General features: G+C 44.7%; 1 protein-coding gene across 4 annotated transcripts in view; it reads right to left on the bottom strand.

Annotated features, from left to right (window-relative positions):
* The window catches only part of MIB2 (MIB E3 ubiquitin protein ligase 2), a 34,695-nt gene extending 14,175 nt beyond the window's left edge, over nucleotides 1–20,520 (bottom strand). The window contains exons 1-8 of one of the 4 annotated variants that reach the window (XM_062012903.1): nucleotides 20,393–20,520; nucleotides 19,630–19,763; nucleotides 11,210–11,554; nucleotides 10,580–10,751; nucleotides 4,730–4,836; nucleotides 2,283–2,477; nucleotides 1,535–1,677; nucleotides 324–431 (exon numbers count right to left, since the gene is read on the bottom strand). In XM_062012903.1, coding sequence (XP_061868887.1) covers nucleotides 324–431; nucleotides 1,535–1,677; nucleotides 2,283–2,477; nucleotides 4,730–4,836; nucleotides 10,580–10,751; nucleotides 11,210–11,456 — 972 coding nt within the window. In that variant the 5' untranslated portion in view covers nucleotides 11,457–11,554; nucleotides 19,630–19,763; nucleotides 20,393–20,520. Of the gene's footprint in view, nucleotides 1–323; nucleotides 432–1,534; nucleotides 1,678–2,282; nucleotides 2,478–4,729; nucleotides 4,837–10,579; nucleotides 10,752–11,209; nucleotides 11,555–14,421; nucleotides 14,509–14,809; nucleotides 14,967–19,629; nucleotides 19,764–20,392 lie in introns of those variants that run through there. The other 3 variants (XM_062012899.1, XM_062012900.1, XM_062012902.1) reach the window with 3 other exon arrangements.
* Between the last annotated feature and the right edge of the window lie 593 nt (nucleotides 20,521–21,113).

The raw sequence follows: 21,113 nt of genomic DNA, 5'->3' as shown, positions 1-21,113 counted from the left end.
AGAAGGATACTGTAGGTCTACTGTTACCCCTTTTATCAAAGAAGCTGAAATTAAGAACTGGAGTTTACCTTAAGGACTTACAGCATTTGAAATGCAAAGGTTCATAAAACTGGACAGTCTAGTAGCCCAGCTCCCACTGTCTGCAGCCATCTGCTTTAGCTCTGAGGGCTCGCAGAAAATTCTGCCTACAATTATTGCTTTTAGAACAGCAGTTGTCTTTGGCACTTGCTTGAGACACACTGTGTCCAAACACAGCAGGCTAAATTGACAGCTATTCCCTGCAGCATTTCTGGTTGTGGCCAAGCTCACCTATCAGCACATACCTTAGTCAGAGCTCCAGGATGGAAAGTCCAGCGGGTTTCACTGTTGAACTGGACCCTCACGTCCCCTCTGTCCGTGATTCTGTGCACAGTCCCTGTCTGGCCAATGAACTTTTGACAGGAGAGAAAAAAACAGTAGGGGAAATCCCCTAAATAAATCACATTGCTTGATAGTGGGGAAAGCAGGCATCCAAGACGTAGATGACTAAATTACCCACCATTTCCAATTCACAGACTAACAGTGCTCCCAAACCTGCTTTAAATGAGATGCAGTCATTGTCTTTCTGCAAAAGGAGGGAAAGGCTGCTTGAGAAGCTTCTCTAAAGTAGCAGCAGCATACTGGGGGAAAAGGGCAATAGGAATACACAGTGTGAAAATCCTTTGAAATGCAGTACAAATCATCCTCCTCATAAATTACTAAGGTGGGCAGAGATTACAACATTGCTCTGCAGTATACCACCAGAAAAGCCTGCTCTGAGAGAAGAAAAAGAGGGCACAGGAGACTGCAGAAAATGAGCGATAGCTGCGTAGTGCAGCACACTGTATCTGTTCACTCTGGCCTGTTATTCCAGCCCTGAGCAGGTGATAGTTTCTGAAGAGACAAAAAGTACCAATTTCTGAGATGGCAGGAAGTAACTGTTTGTCTGTTTAATATCCATCTCTGTTCCTGCATTCACCACATGAGGAACTCAGAAGTGTTTTACCAGCCTCATAGCAGGCTATATTAGCTGCAGAGCATTGTTCAAAAACTACAGCTTTGGGGATAAAGGTCTTAGCTGGTACTAAAAACAAAAAAATCATGGCTCCACTGACAGCCTTCTTAAAGCTCATGCCAGAAGACAGTAAGTCCCTGCCTGCCAGGCTAAAAAAAGCTACAGCCCTTTTGAAAACAAACAAACCAGCCATTAGTTTTTTGCACTGGCTTCCAAGATTTTTGAGCAGCTCTTTTGACCCACATAGACTTTTAGAAATTAAGCAGGGCCTCACAAGGCAAGTCTCACCCAGCACAGATTTATTTGAGCCTAAAAATAAATCTGAATCCAGTGTCCTATCACAGAAGAATTTGTATTTGTGATTCAGTCAACACAATATAAATGTAGAAGGTAACACCTTACACAAAGATGTTCTGGTAACTTCCTAGGCAGACCCTGTTTGTATAGTCTGGGACAGTGACTGACACATAACTGAGAGAAGAGGAGCAAGCAGAAGCATACCTCAGCCATTTTAGGATTCCAGCCACCATGGCCCTCCTGCATTTCCCTCAAGATGTCAATGTCCAGCAGGCATTTCACTTTGTCCCCATGCTGGAATGGGTGCCTGTCGGTGCTTTCTTTCCTCTGCAGTTCAGCTGGTTTTCCTAAGCAGAACACCACCAACACCCATATACATGTAGGATGCAATAATACACTTTGTGTCTCTTTTAGCTTTGTAACAATGCTTGTAAATTAACACAGGCTTAAATTGGGCAGAATGGTATAAACCCCTTTTTCTATAGTGGAGCGTGCCCCACGTACTCTGTGGGGCAGCACCATGTAGAGATAAATCCTCTTGATCTCACTAACTGGATTTTTATGTGTGTTAAACATGAGGTAATTCTAACGAGACACAATTTTGTCTACCCCCACAGAGGAGAATGCCTTTGAATAACGCCTCTCATGTCCTGTCAGATACCAGTAGCTGTTCTTAGCAATTCAGACACCCACAACTGTTTTTTAGCAGACACACCCACATAGTGCTCAAAATAAGTTCTCTTCCATAAGCAGCTACATAGCTTGCTTTCTGAAATGCTTTACCCTCCCAGCCCTCTGTGTACTAAGAGGCCATAACCCTGGAAATAAGCTCCTCAACCAATGCTTCCCTCCTCTCATGATTCTCTCAAGATGTTCCAAGCAAAATAGCTTTAGTGTCACAAAATGGCAGTGTGCATTGGAATTTCTCAACAGGAGACTTGCCTCTACACACCTAATTTGGGGAGATGCTCTTTGTAGTAAAATCCACCTGTTGCCTCCACAGTACATTTCAGGTCCACTTTTCCCTTGTGTCCAACTCTGTAGACATTGGTGGTACCATCAGACCACGTGACGCTGGCCACGCTGCGTCCAGTCTCTACGTCCCAGCCACGAATATCAACCACACGGCCAATTTTACCTTCACCACCTGGCAGGAAATGAGGAGAAAAAAGTATCCATCTTGAATTTTAGTGAGACCAATATACAGAAACTCACCTGACACTAGGATGTTTACCAAGACTGAAAGACATTTTTACCTTAGCTAGGTAAAAAATAAGGGAAAAACTTGTAATTTCTCCAACTATTCACCCCAGAGGAGTGAGCACAGAGCCAAAAGCTGGAGTAGACAAAATTCTCACAGAGAGGTTGCCACCAGGAAGGATTTCTGTGGGGCCCTATCATATGCCAGCTTTATATGTTGAACAGACACACACAGCTCTGCTCCACTGATAGCATACTACTGCCTGAAGCAATGCCCTGCACTCCAGTGTTCTTCATATGCATGAAAGAAGGAAATCACACACACACAAAATACTCAGCAGCTCATGCAACTTCCTCACAGCTTGTATGATTCATTCTCATCTGCAGACAGCAGAAGATATCACAGTCACCTTTTTAATTGGGTAAATTAAACCATGAGACAGCTCAGTTTGACCAACCAGGAGAGAATCTGAAAGCCAGTCAGCCAGCATACAAACACGAAAAGCTGAGTTCTGTGTAGAGGCAGTCGTTCCTCCTGTGTACAGAAACACTGCCTAGCTAGGCAACAGAGCCATGGCACCACACTGTGGCAAGATAAAAACACAGCAGCCCTCCACCCAAATCTTGGAACCAGTGCCAAATAACTTCATGTTTGCCTGTTGCAGCAGGGATTCAGATTGAACAGCAACAAAAGTAATCTGCCCTCTCACCCTGTTCAGATGCTTTTCTCTGAGCTTCCACTTCCATGGTGTTTGGACTGAGAAATAGTAGTAAGGAAAAATATGTATTCAGTTAAAAGGTGTAAGTGGCTGAAGAGCTACTGGGGCCCACCCTGACCACAGTAGAGAAACACTTTGGTCAGTTGGTAACTTCTTAAGTCATTGTCATTTTCTGCAAATGCTTCAGGCAGCAGGAGTACTAAAGAGACACAGGCAAACAAAAGCTAGATCATCCAATCAGATTTCTCAACTAGTTGCTACTGCCCTTTACCAGACAAATAAGGCTAAATATCAATACACAAACTTACCAAGACTATTACAGAGGTCACAAGGTTATTTATTACCACTACTTACATGTCACCTCCTTAAACGGAAATGGTTGATGTGTTAGTGCTACCAGAAAGCTGATCTCAGAAGGGCAAATGGCTGTGAATGAGGGCAGCTCCATCAGAAGCAAGGCACTAAGCATCAGTCATCAGTTGAGTGGCTGACCTTACATTTCTTGTCACTTGTCTTGCACATATAACTGCCTTCAGGTCACAATCATCGTAAGCAACACAAGTCTCAGACATGTAAATGTTGACCTGATCTCAAAAGGATGGATAAGCTGTACTGAGTATAAGCTTCTTTTGCTCTCAGACCCTGCAAGTATCCATGTCCTCCACTGAACCCACAGAGCTGCAATAAGTGGTGGCATCAACCCTGGAAACTTTTGGACTTACAACTTAATAATTAAGGGAAAAAGGAAGCTGTAAACTTTATAGTGGCTACAAGGCCAGAAATAGACAGTAACACTGCTTCGTGCTGTCCTGTAGTGCTATGCAGAAATTGGTATCAACAAATTAGACACAGCCATTATATCCCAAGAGCAGGTCCAGAAGAAGCCTTTTTGTTCCTTTACATTTTCAGCCTGAAGTTGCAATTCATACAGAAAGCAGAAACCATTCTCCAGCAACCACAGCAAACAGTTCTTCACTAATGCTCCACGTGAACCACTCAGAGATCTTTTCTCCTCATTGTTCTCTTAGAAGTGTCCAAACCAGGATATTCTAAAGAACTCCCAAGGAAAAAGGAGTACTATACACAGTCAGAGAAAAAGCTTCCATTCACAGTGGGAAGAAGGTTTCAGGAAAAGATGGGGCTTTATTTTCCTGTAACATAGTGTACATTTATAGCTCTATACAAGATCTTTCAGGGTGGTTCCCATGAGCTTTCACATCTATGCAACAGGAGCAGCAAAACTTCCCTCCTACACCCTGCGTGTGTACAGTTTCTGTTACAGATATGGTTTTAAACAAATAAAACACATAATATTTAATACTCTAAAGACAGCAACCTCCATCATCTGAACAGCTGCCCTAGCAGCTACTGCCCAGCACTTGTGTTTACAGCTAGCAATTTGGAAAAAAAAAGAAAACAAAAAAAAGGAAGAATACAACAACTGAACGGTGTTTCACAGGACATGTCAAAGGCTGCTTACCATCCTGGTTACCCCACTCCCAGTCAGGCCCACGGACTACTTTAGCTCCCTGGAAAGTCCCTTTTAATGTGATGCGAGTCAAATTCTGTCGAGGACTCACCAGGACTCTGGAAAACAAAGGATGAGAAAAAATACTTTATTGTTACTAATCACACTATAAAACTCTGTTTCAACTGAGATCTGTCATATGAAGAAAAAGTGTACCACACTTAGATACAGAAAAACATGGCTTGAGTTCTGAAGAGCATGTAAGAAGTGAAAGAAAACAACAGAACAGCTGAACAGGGTTCTCTGACCCTGTAAGCTGGTCTCCCCCCACTGATGGCAGAAAGACTGCTAGTGAATAATACACTGGGCTAAAGAAGACACATTGTCTTCCTACATTAAAATTGTGACATCCATGGGGAGCTTTAAAAAAAGTCCTGTGTTTCTCTCAACTGTGGAAAGCAGATAATTGGGAATTCAGGTTGCTCTGTGAACATGAGGAACAGGGACACTTGAGACATATCTACACAGGCAGCAGGACTGTGGTGGGATCTCATGTTGTGAGACACATCTTGCTGACACAGGAAGCTGAACGTGTATAAACGCAAAGATTCAAAACGATTACATTCACTCACTTGCACACAGCATGCTTAAGATGTGAAGGAATAAGCATCACCCTTCTCTCAGAACTTCAAGAAGAAAAAGAAAGGGGAACAACTCTCCTTAAGCAAGCAGTCAGTAACTTCTCCAGAAAGTCTGACATCACTTCAGTGAGAGAGTGATGCTGACTCTCAGCTGCCTTTGTATCCCACTGTTAAGGCAATGCTTACAGAAATTACTAAGTTGTACACTGCATGAAAACATTAATGGCTCAGGCAGTCTCCTAGCTCAAAGTCAGAAGAGTTCAGCACATCTCAGAACCTAAGCTGCAGACTGCACAGCCTAGTTCGCCTGCTGAAAAGCAGAGCAGATTAGAACAGCAATGTTGTGGCTAGACTGCTCCCAGGATAACACAGCCCCATCTGCCCTGCAATCCATATCACAGGCACACACCCAACCATCTTAAGAAAAACAGAAAACAATACCTACGTGATAGTAAACAGAGGGTCAGATGTCCTGTTAAAGCAGCTTCCAATTCCCATAATGTCACAGCAGCTTCTCTGCTGGTTTTGTGCGTGCTGTTCCTAGTCTCTGTTCCCTAGCAGAAAGCTTTCTCATGAGGCACCAAGCCACCAACGTCCTTGCAGACCTGTTTGTGTTGCTTGCCCAGGGTACAATCCACTTTTCTAGGTGACTGCAAAGGTGCCACAATCCATACCCGTAATTGCACACGTCCTCCTGACACACTATTAGCAACTCTCTGACCAGACAGAGCAAAACCAAGTCCAGCAGCTGTTCCACAGAGCAAGGGGAGGGGAAGCCTACAGGGGTAGGGCTGACCTCAGAATGCTGTATTTATTTTCCATCTAATACCTAGAGAGAGAAGGTGGAGACTCAGAAGGATAAAAAGCTTATGCCTGAACTTACTGTTTACTTATCCATCAAACGCCTAAAAGTCTTTTACCTTTCCTAACTTGTTAAAAGATCTCCTACCCGTGCTTTACAACTCAAAGTGTTTAAAAAGAGGGAGAGATTATTTACACAGGTTCTTGTAATTGTTGCATATTAGTTATCCAGATTGTAGCTTAACAGGAGGAAGGCAAAGAGCATTTTTGAATGGTTGAGATTTTGACTGTTTTAAATACCATTAGGGCTGACAGTTGTTATGAAAGAGGAGAAAACAAAAGAGGGCTAGGGAAAAGCTCAGCTGAAAAAAACACTGTTAAGCATTCATTTTATTGCACTGTGTCACACCCTACAGATTGGTTTCAAAAACCTGCCTGGATCTGTATACATCAGAAACAGCTTAGCTATAGCATGCTATTTTCACTACATTTTGAATGCTTTTCAGCAGAGATGTCTTAGGCAAGCCCTGAGACAAAGTGATATAAACATGCTGCTTATTTCTCCAGACCCTACTGTCACAAGAGAAGGGTTTCCATGCAAAGATTCTCAGTGAGAGTACAATAAACCACCAAGTTAATCTTAAGCAAGATGTTTAAACCACCATTCATTATCCCCCAGCATAACTTCCTTTTGTACAATCACATAACAGGAGCCATTTCCCATCTCAACAGCGCTCATATTGACCTGTCGCCTTCAGTGAAATTTGTAGCCAGAGACCACAAAACCAAAGCTAAGCAGTTCAGAAAGCTGAGCTTCCTTAAAGAAGAAAGAAGTGTAAGAAACTCCCCTCTCCCATTAACTACTGGAGGTAACCCACCATCACTGCCTTCTTCCACTGTCCTCAAAAATTCTGACCTTGTCTTGAACCACAATGCTGACCAGCAACACTGAAGAATGATGAAAGAACCAGATGTCCTGAGTCAATACATCTTAGATTTTAAACTAACTTAACATATTTTGCTCCAAATACTGGATAACAACCAACGTTATTAGTGTGTTGCAAAAATACCCTGGGGATAAATTTAATCACTGCAATACCGCCTCTAATAACAATTTGAATTATGACAGCCAAACTCTGCAGCCATTTCTGCCCTACAAATTCCAAACATATTAAATTACTATAGAGTCCACTGTACAGAATGAAGCTATGTCTCTCTTCAGCCTGCTGGGAACCACCCCCACTACGGATAATCTGCCTATGGTCAAATTTCACCAAGGTGCTCACATAGCTTTTCACATCACTGAGAGCTGTGCTTCAGACACCCAGAAAAATAGCACAAGCCACGCTTTACAGATAGAGATCTGAGACCCAAAACTGACTTGCAGAAGTTTAAACAGGTTCTTTTTAATTTGCAGCAGCAATCTGAGGCCCTGAAGTCAGAGCCCCTTCATACCAGGCACAGCTCACGTACTGTGCAAGACAGAGACCTCCCCGCTGCAAAAAAAAATCATATGAGAAAAAACAAGCACAATGCATGGGAGTGGAAAGCAGAAGGAATCGTCACCCTGTAAGGTAGCAGGCCATAAATACTATGTTAATCTCTTCAGAAAAGCACAGCTGTAAACTAGAATCTCAGATACAGCTGGTACAAATGCACACTGCATCTAGGATGTGTAAAGATCTACACAGGGTACCTCAAGAAAAGCCAACACAAAGATCTTACAGAAACTACAGGTAAAATCAGCCTCAATGATGCGAGAAATTCTAGATTTTCTAATCCTCCCCAGCAAAGCTTTTACTGAAGCACTTCCAGCTAAGGATAAAGGAAGGAAATTCTGACAGATGGCAGGCGGAGGCTGATTGCTCAAGCATGAACAAGACTAAGACAAGGATGCTAGTAAGTGAGGGATCAGGATCACAGAAACCTATTTCAGGAAGTGTCTTTACCAAGTATTTCCATTGTCAATCCTATCCTTCCTTGCCAAGGCACAGTTCTTCACAAAACCAGCTGTATGTTTATAACTCACAAGGTCTGAGTTGGGCGAAATGCTTGCTGTCTTTTTTGCTAACCTTCAAAGTTAACTCCTAGGAGACAGTCTTGGAAAGCCACAGTGGGAAAGATTTCAGACTAATTCCACACACCTAAGACAACATTGTACTGCAGACAGAAGGTTTTCACAACTATGTGCTCAGCCTTTAACGGCAGAATGTTGTACTGAGAATGATAAAGAAGCACTGGTGAGCATAGGAAGTGAAATGTCTTGTTATCATCCTTTAAGCATGGCTATTTGTTCAAAACACAAACTGAGGATGTTTTACTGACAATTTCTCTTCCTTACAGTTTTGATTGTGTAAAACCAGAAACAATAAAGATAAAATATATCAACTGAAATGTAATCCTATTCCACAAATCATTCAGGATATTCCAAGTAAATAAGGGAAGACCTAGGGCAGAGATGTGCCCTTGTGTTCTCCAACATCTTATAAGGAGGTCACAGTTTTACCTGGTAAAACATGGGTGGTTTTTTAAAAGTAAAATGATACTAATTCATTAACAGAAATAATAAACTCATATTGATAAATTCATTAATACTTAATGACAATTTTTCAGAAGTTAGGAAACCAATGCATCATCAATAAGAGTCAGATTTGACTCAAAAGTGTTACTCAGCAAATTTTCTGTCTTTCTAGCAGCTTAAACAGACATTGCATAAATAACACATGCTGGAGAGGTTTCTACAGTAACTATACCTGCATCCCCTTTATTGTCTAGTAACCAAACACCCAGCAGTTGTCACTCAGCTGCCATAATAGCTCAAGCTTACATTACACACAGTCACAGATGTAAGGCTGGGTTATTAAAGCTGCCTTGAATGGGTCTGCATTGCACAGGCATGCTTAAATGACAGCAGGCACTTGTTCCTGTAATGTAACTGATTTAGAAATCCAAGTGGTAACTAGACTAGACAGACCTGGTTTAAGAATTACAGCTGAAAATAACTGCAAACTGTTTTGACTACATTATAAAACACAACGTGAGAGAACATTTGCATTTCTTAGGCTTGATTACACAAAACATTTCCCTGTATAGTTTGCTGTCTCCTCCAATTTCATTGTTCTCCAGAAAAAAACCAGGACTTTTGAAAAACTGTTGAAGTGATTTATTGGTGAGTGAAGTCTAGAAAACAGCATCACATCAAAATAGCATCACGTGGGTAAAATGCATCACATCCTCTACTGAAATTCAACTCAGAATCATCTCTGAGATGGTGCAAGCAAAATGCCATTGCTGATTTTGCACTTGAATATAACAACACTATTTTTTTTTCCTCACACTTGATGATTTGCAGAACTCACCAGACTGTGCCTGACTACTCCAGTCCTAATATAAAGCTGATGAGTTTTGCTTTGTTATCCTGCTTACAGACAGATTTATCTTCCTATTACCAAGCATATATTTAGGAAACAGACACAACTGCAAAAAAAGATCTTCAGTGAAACTGAGCTGTCTGTTCTTTTAAACTAAAGACAAGAGCCTCTCCCAAAATAGCCATAAAATTCTAACCAAACAAGACCAATAAAAAATACCAGCAATGAGCAGATGTCAGGAAGTGACTAGTTCAAGTGGGGGGAAAAAAACCCAAAACCAAACAAACAAAACCAATACTTCCCGCTCCCAGAGGTTCAAACTCAGGTCATTTAAGACCTGAAATAGCCTTCAGGTAAAGGTGTCTTCAAAGCCTCTTTAGAAAACTGATTGTGAACCTTTTGCAGCGTCTGTCAGGGCTTAAGGCCTCTTAAATTCTAGGATTAGTGAGCTGCTACAAACAGTAACATGTTGGTCTTGTGTAGATTTAGCTGCACAGCTGCCATGTAGAGGGTCTGGTAGCAGCAGTGCCAGACAGTTTGCACTGCTCTGCAACAGTACGGCCTCTGACAGTAACCATTGTTTCCTTTTTTCTTTAAATGTGAGGAAGATTATGTACTTTAACAGCAGAAGGTACTGAGAGCTCAAATAAAAGACACAAGCAGGCACCTCTGAGTAACTACTTGTAGCTGAATAACACACATAGAAATAAAAAAGCATATTTATATCTGTATGTTTTGGGGTTTACATATGAAATCACAAAACTCATTTCACAACAGGACCTGGGTGGCTTATCATATTAACGCAAGGTCAAGAAATATATGAATCTGGTGGATAAACACAAATGTCAAAGCTCAGAGTGGATATCCTTGCACAGACACACCTATCCCTTTGCTAGCACTCAGAATTCCAGTTCAACCATTATTTCTGCACCTCCACAGATCATCTTGCACATCCCTGGGGCTAACCTAACCCATTTTGGAGACCACTATTATAGAACAGTGACCTACAAATCTCATGGTTAACAGACTTCCCCTGCAACAGCACTTACGGTTGTGAGTGTGCTGTCTCATAGCGCTCGAAGGAGTGAGACAGATCATGTTTGTTGTTCATGTAACACTGCGTGCACAAGTCATAGTCAAAACACATTTTGCACTTCCACCGCATTCCCCGAATACCATGCTTCTTGCAACAGTCACATATGATGTTAGGGTGACGGACACCTGGGAGATCAAAAGAAAAGGAATATAAGGTGCACAGAAAATCCAGTGAAACCAGGCTGACCACACTCTTAGAACTACATCAGCACATTTCAAAGAACAAAAAATAAAAATCGTGTACTCTGTGTGTTTTGAAGATGATGCAATAAAAAAACATGAAGTGATATGTATAATATGAAGCACCTATTTCCTGGCTTAAGAGACTTTTATCCTAAAAGTCATGCCATAATGACAAAGACAGCAAAACCGTTAAACTCACAGATAAAAAGAAAGAAGAAAGAAAAGCCTTTGCATAGAGACAAACGAGAATTTCAATGCATGAACTGGCTGAGCATACACTGCCGCTTAGCATCAGCTCAGAAGCAGCTGCAAAAGGCTTAACGTTCCAGCTAGCACGCAAGGCAGGTGTTACACGTGTTTACAGCACTAGCGCTTACGCTTCTTGCCCATGCTGTACTTACCTATTTGTGCATTATCATACAGAAGAAGGTCGTAAGCCCCTTGGAATCCAGTTCGGTAATTAGTTCTGTTGCCTTGATCCCACTGTACGACCACAGTCTTATCTGGAGTGGTTGGGCTGCCCGTCCGACCAATCTCAACCACAGTCCCAACGTTCCCTTCACCGCTGTCCTGGTTGCCCCATTTCCAGTCCACTCCACGAACTACCCGCATCCCAATCTGCATGCTGGCATAGGGGTCCACGTCCATTGACCTGCACAGCAACCTCTAAAATTCTTCCAAGTAAGGGGTCTTGGAGACAGGCAGTATCAGCAGCAACACATTCAGCAGCAGCATGTTCAGCATACCTAATAAGACAACATACAATTAAGTGATGTCACTCAACACATCACATTTTCCCCAGAATGACCTGGCTACAGAGGAGGCCTGATTTGCTGAGTAGATAAATCTGTACTCCATTTAAAACAGGGATCCTCACAGCTTTAGCACAAATGGGGAGGATATGCAAATCAGACAGACTTTCAAGGCACAGAAACATCTGTATAATATCAAAATGACTTATTCCAGAATGCTGGGTATGAGAGAAGACAACTAGGCAAGCAGTCTTCACACAACCTCACTACCAGTCCTTGATTTTACATCCAGGAATATGTGCCACAGCCACTAGAGACACAATGGCAACAGAAACAAAAAAAAGCACAGTAAATAGTGTGACCAGGAAAACACTAGCACCAGTCTATTTTCAGGCTGACTCTTCATATGCATCTTACTACTGCACTGTTGAGTTTCACTTGCCCAAAAAGTTAGTTTTGGTTTTGATTTTGGGATACAGGAAGTTTTAAAGATGTATATGGAAGAAATGTCTGTTTTCCAAAAGTAAAAGTTTTTTAAAAGTGCTCATGTCAGAGAAGTATCAATCTGCTGCTGCTATTTATCAATGCTAGCTACAGTAGGAACATGGAAAGCTTAGTGCTTACCTGCAATAAGCACTGCAGATTTTGTGTTGGGATCAGTAAAACCTTGGGACAGCCTTTCCAACTGTTGCCATGACAATTGGTAGATGAGGTGAGTTATCACATGGATGCAGCGCATCCACAGCTTTGAATTAGATCAAATAGACTGTCCAAGCCTGGCTTACCGCGTTACCAGACAAGCAAGATAGAGGAGTGTGGATTTCAATATTTAGGGCCAAGCTGCTGCCTTGGTTTCTGGAAAAATCTACGGCAGCATCTTTTTATCTTTGGGTATCTGTGGGTCTCCCTCTTCCTCTCAAGCTATCCAGAACATCCAACCTTTCCTCAAAATTTGAAACAAAAACCCAACCAAAAACAGAACACCAAGGGCCAAAGAGTGCAGAGCCCCAAAATACAGCAAATCTTACCAACTGCCATGACACAAAGCCAGTTCAAACCAGGCTGACAAACCTAGTTTTGCTGACAAGTTAATAGGATGTGTACTCAGACATGGCAATAGAAGCAGCTTTGTGCCATGTGACATGCTGTTAACAGTACCACCTACCAATAAGCAAATGAAACCACTGAGGTTTAAAATTAGACTCTTCCTCCAGCCAAACATCCCCTTTTACACGTATGGAGGAGCAGTCTGATGCAAAATCAAGTTTCTAGCGTGCAGAATGAGTCTGATTTCTGTTAAGCTTTAGCATCTCTCTAGCTTCAGACTTTTCCTGCTACACATCACTGTGACATCTGAACACCTGTCACATGAGAGTAACATCTATAAGTAGCCCCTAACAAGCTGGATCCAGATGGGAACAGACTTTCACTGCCACCACAGGCACCAAGCTTCCCTTAGTCCTGCAGGTCCCTACCACTCATAAGGGAGTTGCACATGTACTCATCCCAGAGCTCTGGGGAGCTATTGTAGTTCAACTGTGTACTTGTGATGCTGATTACTAGTTAATGGAGTTGTCTGTACTGCAGTGACCTTCATGCAGTCCCTTGCTCACTGATCTGAAGGCTGTCTTCTTAATCTGAATACTCATTTTCCACATAAGGCAGCAAATGCATTCTGCATTCCCATCTAATCTGCAGGGATGATGCATGACCTACTCAATTCTGTGTAAAGAACTGCTCAAGATCTTTATAAGATGAATTACAGTATTCATGCAGTCTGAACATTACCAGAGATCAGCATTATTTACTTCCTAAAGTAGAAGTGTTTCCCTCATTGAAGCAAATACTCCTCCTTCAATACTCTGAGCCCTAGTTACTCCAGGGAAGGATAGGTATGGCTGCCAGAAATGATTCACAGAGAAAATATCAGTTTCCCATGGGAGTTTAAAGTAACTATGAACAAATAATCCATTATAAGACACAGCGTATTTCTAAATCCTGACCTAACATTCTGATCTCATCTACAGTGACACAGGAAAGCACAGCCCAAGCATAAATCTATGAGTTCCTTCCTGGGAAATCCCAGTAATACTTAACTGGAACAAAGGGAAAATACTTTTGTGCCGTCTGTCAGCACCACAACATTTCAGTTGCAACTTTCTGCCAATATTCAAACTGTGCTGTTGGTAGAAGGTGCTCTAGAGGCAACCCAGTATCTGTCTGGTAAGAAGCAAAGGTTGCTGCTGTAATGGATACACAGTAAACAGAACCCAACAATGGTGTAAGCAGACTGAAAAAAATCAGTGCATGTAGCTCAGTTATCAAGCTATTTGAACAGAACAGTACAGTAAATAGAGGAAGATGCAGATGATTTGTTTCTCTTTGCTTTGTTTGTTAAAAGTAACTTTATTTTCCTTTACATATGCTTTGCAGTTAGAATTGTCTTCTGAGAAGAATTATTTATTCCCCCTTGGAGAGTTTTGCCTATCATCCTTCTTCCTTACATGCTATGGCAAATGCAAACCACACACCTTCTCTGAAGAGCAGCATAAGCTTGTGAAGCTCAGATTTTGATATCCCTCTAGTTTCCGAATACCGTGTGTGAACGCACATGGGGCAAACTGCAGCAGAACTTTCATTACGAGGTCTTTTGCACAGCAGGTCACTTGCACCTGAAATGCCCAACTTTCCCATAAACCCCAAAAGAAGTCATTATTATGCTAAGTATTTTTGAAAATAACATCATATCCTATTTCTTACTACTTCATTTTCTCTGACTCTTCCTTCTCCATAGGTGCAGTCCGTTTATTTTGGATATTATCTCTCTAATAAACAGGAGATCTGCAGCATCCAACACCTACCACAGAGTTCAGGTCATCTTTCATTCTCTCGCTCTTACGTGTCTTTCCAAAGGATCCAAAGCACATGTGGGCTACAAACCCCTAAAACTGAGAGAAGAATAGAATCCTTTAGACCCAGGCTAGGTGCTTTAGAGCAGGGAATGCCAATCCGATCCGGCTGGAAGGTTGCTGGGACAGTCATCGCCGTGCCAGAGCCCAAAAGGAGCTAGAGCCCTGGGTCCCCCGCCACCAACGCTCGGCAGCTCCTCATACCGCCCTGTCCGTTACCACCGCGGAGGTACCGGCCCCAGCCCCCTGAGAGCTCCGCCAGCCTCAGGCCGCGACGCGCTGCCGCCACTCCCATCGAGACCGAGGGCCGGCCCGGCGCGGCTCCCCCGCCCTGCCTTACCTGCGGGCAGGAGCGGCTGCTGCCCCGCGGGACCCTGTCCCCCGGCCGCGCCTCGGCGCCAGGTGCGTCCCTGGGCCGGCGGCTGTCGGGCGCCGGGGGCAGTTTCGCTTTCCAGCAGGCACCCTCGGCCCGTCCCCGGCGCTGCGGTTGCGGCCGCAGCCGCGACAGCGCAGCCCAGCCGGGACATGCGGGGCGGCTCCAGGGCGGAGCCAGCCGCTGCCCGCTCCCGGCCTCGCTTCGGGCGGCATCATCGCCCCTGAGAGCCTCGTCCCGCCCAGGCTCAGAGGATGGGGAGGCAGCTCAGAGCACACTGATGACTCTCATCTCCCCGGGAGAGCTGCGGCGACCCAGTCCCACGGCTGCACGACGGCGAGGGCAGAGGGGGAGGAAGATCCATCCCAGACGAGGGCAAGCCTCCCTCTTGCCCACTGGCCCCTAAAGCCCCGAGACTGTTTCCACAGCCCTGGGCTGAGATAAAAGCCATGTTTCCTTCTGAGAGCCGGGGAAGTCACCCTGGGCCAGAACCTGCTCCCTTACAGTCATCTGCATCAGGCCGCTAGCAAGCAAGGAGCTACCTTGTTCCCTCCAGACAGCACTCAGGAGACTCCCAGCTCTACTCTCCAGCCAGCTGGAGACAGACATGTCTAGGTCAGATTCTCCAGAGAATGACCGCAGTGAGCATCACTATTTTTATCCTTGAAAAGCCATGAATCCTGCACAGACATCCACAGCCACAGCATCAAACCACACGGGGTTTCCTCACAATACTGTTCTGCATCCTCCTTATGACTCTCATGCACATGCATGCTCTGAATTGCAAATGCAAGGCCTGTGAAACAAATATGACTATGCAAGGAGGTACACTGAAACAGGGCTAGAGGTTGCCAACTGAGGGCACAATCTTCACCCTGGTGAATCCTGGGTGATTGGGGCAGTTGTGACAGGGGTCAAAATCTCCACAAATTCCCATTCAGAGACAGAAAATACATAATATTATCAAGAGGAGAAAACACTCTGTCCTCTGCCAGTCAAAAATGGGCAGATCATTGCTCTTGAAACTCAGTATTTGTTTATTTATACATACTGTGTTCATCCTGCCCCTATGATACTACTAAGGAGCTATAAACCTGTTCTTCCCCATGCTTCTCTACCAGCTTCTACTGAACACAAAAACTTCAATATTCAAATTGGTGAGATCAGTGCTCATCTGCCCACTGGAGAATTAAGAGTGATTATACGTGAAAGTTCACACTGGGCAACTAGTGGATCTCTCTTATTACATCCCCGAAGATAATTGCTCATGAGCCCAATGAAATTTCCTTCTGGCTTTTGATGAACTGTGTTCTCTCCAGGAGGGAGAAAAAACAGCTCCAGCCATTTGCTTTAATTGGACCCGACAGCTCGCAGATTGCTGCCTCAAGCCTCAAAAAGCTTAGTAGCTGGGATTTTTGAATATCCACTTTCTTCAATAATGGATTTCAGAATTAAATTTACAATGCATTACAGTAAAAACAAACAAACACACTCCCCACCAAAAACAAAACACATAGAAGCAATTGTTTTCTAAGTTTGAATTAAGGTCTTTTTCACTTTTCATTGAAAAAAACTGGAGAACTCCCCTCTCCTGCCAAGAATCACCATTGCTTTTCTGGCCATGGGCATTAAGAGGTCAGCAGTCAGCTGCCTGGACCCCTTGTACTGGCTAGTAAGAGGAACTAACACTGAAGTCCTGCTGGCAGACACATGATTAAATAGTGGTTCTATGATATGGCTACTCACAGATATTTAGACTCCAGTACCCTCAGTAGAGGTAATACAATAGGCTTACAAATCAACTGAGCTAGGAGCAAGACTTCCTCCAACTTTTCAAAATGAAAAGCAGCTACTTCAGACTCTGGCACAGAGCAAGCTGGAGTATAAAACCTGCTGAATCGCTGATGTGCCCTGATAGCTCTTCCTACCAACTTCTGGATTCCCCTTCAGGCTTTCAGAATGGTCAACATCGCACTTCTGTCAGTCTTCAGCCTGGAACTTGCCCTTTCTGTGCTCTGGAAGCAGATCAAAAGGTTTAAGTTTAATCTATCCTGACACTCCTTTGGCTAGAGAGACATTGGCTGCCTAGGAGCAGAACAAATTGAGTAAGTTAGCTGTTGCTTTTCTCTCTGGCACTTACAAAGGTTTGAGGGTCAGCACGTAGTACACCAAATCACTTACAAGTTTGTACATTCTAGAAGCACAGATGTTATCTTTTGGCTTTGGATAGCTGAGTACTTTAAAGAATACAAGAATATTTTACAGATGGTAAATGGAACCATAGTTATATACGGAATTGATGGCAGAGCCAAGAAGAAAACTTACATATCGTAGCTCTAAGGTCTGTTCTCTACAGATTGGCCCATACTAGTCACTGGGGGTAAAAAAACCCAACCAAACAAAAAAGAATCAACTCATGATCCAGCAGGCATCCCTGCATTCTTTCTGGCCATATCAAGGAACGTGGGTTGAGGTCTAAGATGAAGCCGTTTACTGTCCTGATAGCACACAGTCACTTCACCGATGCAATTTGCCACATACAGCCAGCCTAAGTGTTAAAAGAATTGTTCAGAGCAGAAAAAAACTCTGTATGTTTCCCAAGAAACATGAGACTCCACTTTCTAACTCTTTGCTTAAGGAGAGAAGAGTATCCAATGATTTCTCTCTAAACAGAGCTTCTACTGAGAATGTACTGAAAGTTGCATTGGTCTCCCTCTGAGCACACCATATTACAACACCCTGGCCCCTCCAACAAACTCCCTTGAAAAGCCATAAATCTAAACCCTTGAAAAACAACTCAAATAATCTGCTCACAGGACTTTGCATTTTATTCCTGGATCCCTGGAAAACAGCAACTCAAAATGAAAGGGCACAATCAGTACTGTTTCAAGTGGTATGGTAACATTCAGCCTGATCCTGAATTCTGTCAGAGCCCAGGCACAGTTCTATATCAGAGATGATGAGCAAGGTAAACAGATTTGATGGGAACAGGCACGCAGGGGCACTATGACCAAGGTGAGCTTATTTATCAAGTCAGAGAAAGCCTTCAACTTCAGCAAAACCACAGCCAACCAAAACTGCTCTCTTTGAACAACCAATACTAATGCTACACAAATGCAAGGCAAGAGATAGGCTGGTTTCAGAGGTAAGTGCCACTGCTCTGAATAGCTCGTGCTGGTCATGTAGCCACACATTTGTTGATCAAGGTAGCTTAGAGAGCTGTGAACGTACTCCTTTCCAAATGAAAATGGAGGGAGACAACTGCAACCACTATACTTGCAGTATTTCCACAGGTTTTGCAACTTCCAAGACATTTATCAAAATTTTAGTGAAAGAGGTTATGGGCAGACTCCCAATTCTCCCAAACATTCCCAGCAGTGCATTAGCAGCCGTGGCAGACCAAAGCAGGAAAATAACAGATTCTTTATATACTAATGTGGCTCAGGATTTTCACAGTCATGGAGCTTCAAATATGCATTCAAAGGCATGTCAAAACATAAGATGTTCTACAACAATATCATAATAAGCAGATAGTGAAGCCAATTCAAATACAATTCTGAAGATTCTTCTCAGGACAGTGACTCAGAGAGGTATGCTATACAAAGAGAAAGGAAAAGTATTTACCTTTTTGAAGCCTAAAAACAGAATCATTATTAAGGAAAACAGAACCATGAGTGACACTGTTAAACAACAACCAGCTAAGTGAAAATATGTAGCAGGCACACTTGCCAGTCCTAAATGAACTCCTGACTTTTGACCACAAAAATAGACAAGATGAGTATGGAAACTGGCTTAAGGTACTGAAGATACATCAGTGATGGAGCTGGGACTACAGTGCGAGTCACTCGACACCCAATCTACTGTTAGTTGGCTGCTGTAAGAACAACTTCTTGAAGGGAACTGTCATCCACACAATGTAAATCTATCTGCTCCAGACACAAAGCTAGACATCTATAACTCAGAGCAGAAAACAAAGCTCAAAATAGGGCAAGAACTTCTCTAGATCTGCCAAAACTATTGAAGCTTCTCTTTCTGATTTCCATTATCAACATGGCACACATCACTCCAATCACAATAATGTGGGGAATGTGGGTTATTTACAGTAACTGCATTCCTTGACAGTTCACTCATCTATATCCTCAAACTATGGACAAAAAAAATTCACCAGGCAGTCGAGAGGAAGCACCTAAAAGGATGAACAAATGCACTGTTCTTCTCAGGAAGTAGTTTTACTTCTCGATACATTGAGGAGAAATAAGAATGGCATCCTCATTCGTTTCTAAGTGAGGAAGAAATTGGAATTTGTTACATTCCATGAGTTCTGTAGTTGAGTTTCTGGAGGGAAATCATAACAAATATACATAGAACTTCTAATACAGCTGAACCATCTTCTCTAGGCTTAAATTTGACTACTTTCATGACAACTACAAACACCATAAAAACACAGGAAAAAGCCACATGTGCTGCAGTTCTGAGTTATATCCAGCATACAGCACATGCTCCAGTGATACAAAACACTCCGTAGGAATCACTGCCAATGTTTCAGCTCAGCAAGTAACGACTTACCTGCAGTACCTGTTTTGGAACAGGAAAACAGGATGTATATTTACATCTTCCAGGGCAGCCACCCAGAAGACAAGAAATAAAAATGGAGCAGGAGCAAGTAACATGCAACACCACAGACTCAGCCCTGCCTAAATGTGGCAGAAGTGAACATTGTCCACTTAGAGCAAACCTATTCTCAGCAAAGTCCAAGCAAGAAAAAGGGGAAAAAAACAGGCACATACCTGACAGAGCTGAGAGGGAATGAAATTCAGACAATTCCTCAGAAAGCCACTGTCCTTTGCCAAGGGCTGTGTTTGCTTCTTTCCCTCGTTCATCCTCGGCGCAGGAGTCTGAGCAGCGGACCCACAACAGTGGCCTACGGAGAAGGCTCAGGTGAGTACCATCGCTGCAGCCAGCGGCCACTGGCTCCTCTGCTCCTCAAGCCCTCCGTCCCACGAGACACTGTGCCCCGCAACCGCGGCGGCCCAGGCGGGCTCCAGCGCGGCCGCAGCCTCCGCGGCGGAGGCACCTCCCCGCCACCGCCGCCGGCAACAGCGCTGCGGCCGCTCTCGCCCCTCACTCCCGCCCTTGGGATCCGGCACCCCGTCGAGAACCGATCGACCGGCCGCCCCAGGCCCTGCTCAGCAGCGAGACTCCCGGGTCACCAGAGCCGCCGGGGCCACTGGTACTATCCAGGCCCTGAGGCGGCTTCTCACCCGCGGAGGCGGCGCGAGACCCTCGCTGAGGCGGCGCGAGACCCTCGCTGAGGCGGCGCGAGACCCCCGCTGAGGCGGCGCGAGACCCCCGCTGAGGCGGCGCGTGACCCCGGCTGAGGCGGCGCGTGACCCCGGCTGAGGCGGCGCGAGACCCTCGCTGAGGGGGCGCGTGACCCCCCGCTGAAGCGGTGTGAGACCGCGGCTGAGGCGGCACTGGACGGCCCTACCCGCGGCGACGCTCCTCCCGACCCGAATCAGCCCCTCTCCCTCCAAGGTACCCTCTTCTTACCCCCGGGGAAGCGGTCGAGGCTCCGAACCGCTACCACAGGCCTTCCCGCGGGTGCTTCCGCGGCGCCACTCGACCCCACTCCCCCCGGGGCCGCCCGCGCACCCCGCCCAGGCCTCTCGCAGCCGGGTGGGCAGCCGCCGGAGTATGCTGGGAGAGGTAGTTCTCCGCCCGCCCTGTCTCCCCGCCCGCGGGGCGCCGCCGACTACAAGTCCCGGGAGGCCGCGGGAGGCCCCCGAGGCCCAGGCCCTTGCTCGCCTTCGGGGCCGCCGGGAGAGGGAGCGATGTGGCTGCCTCGCCTGGAGGTGGGGTTGCCTGAGATGGCTCTAGACCAGGTCTGGGGTGAGAGCGGCTGTTGCACCCCGCCTTTGGCCCGGGTTCGGCTCCTGCCCTGGCAACTGCCCGCTGCAGCGTGAAGTGGGACAGGACGGCGGGGCCGAGCTGCCTGTGCTCGGTGTTTCTGCTTCGCCTAACGCCGTCGTGGTGTCGAGGATAATAAATATTTGGGATCGTTTCCTTTTTTTTCTGTTCATGCAAAATGGTCTTTGAAACACGGGGCAATGGCTGATCGCGAAAGGATGCAGGATCGTTCTTTTTTAAACTTTGAGTGTTTTTTGACGTGATTTTACGATAATTTAGTCCACAGTAAGGAGAGCTGGAGATTCAGTAACTCCTGTAAGACACCGTGTGTCCGTGTTCAGCAGGTAGTCTAGAGAGCTCTAAA

This window comes from Colius striatus, chromosome 21 (genome assembly GCF_028858725.1).
Source record: "Colius striatus isolate bColStr4 chromosome 21, bColStr4.1.hap1, whole genome shotgun sequence".
NCBI lineage: Eukaryota > Metazoa > Chordata > Aves > Coliiformes > Coliidae > Colius > Colius striatus.
The sequence above is the reverse complement of the archived record's forward strand: the minus strand, read 5'-3'. Positions and strand labels throughout refer to the sequence as shown.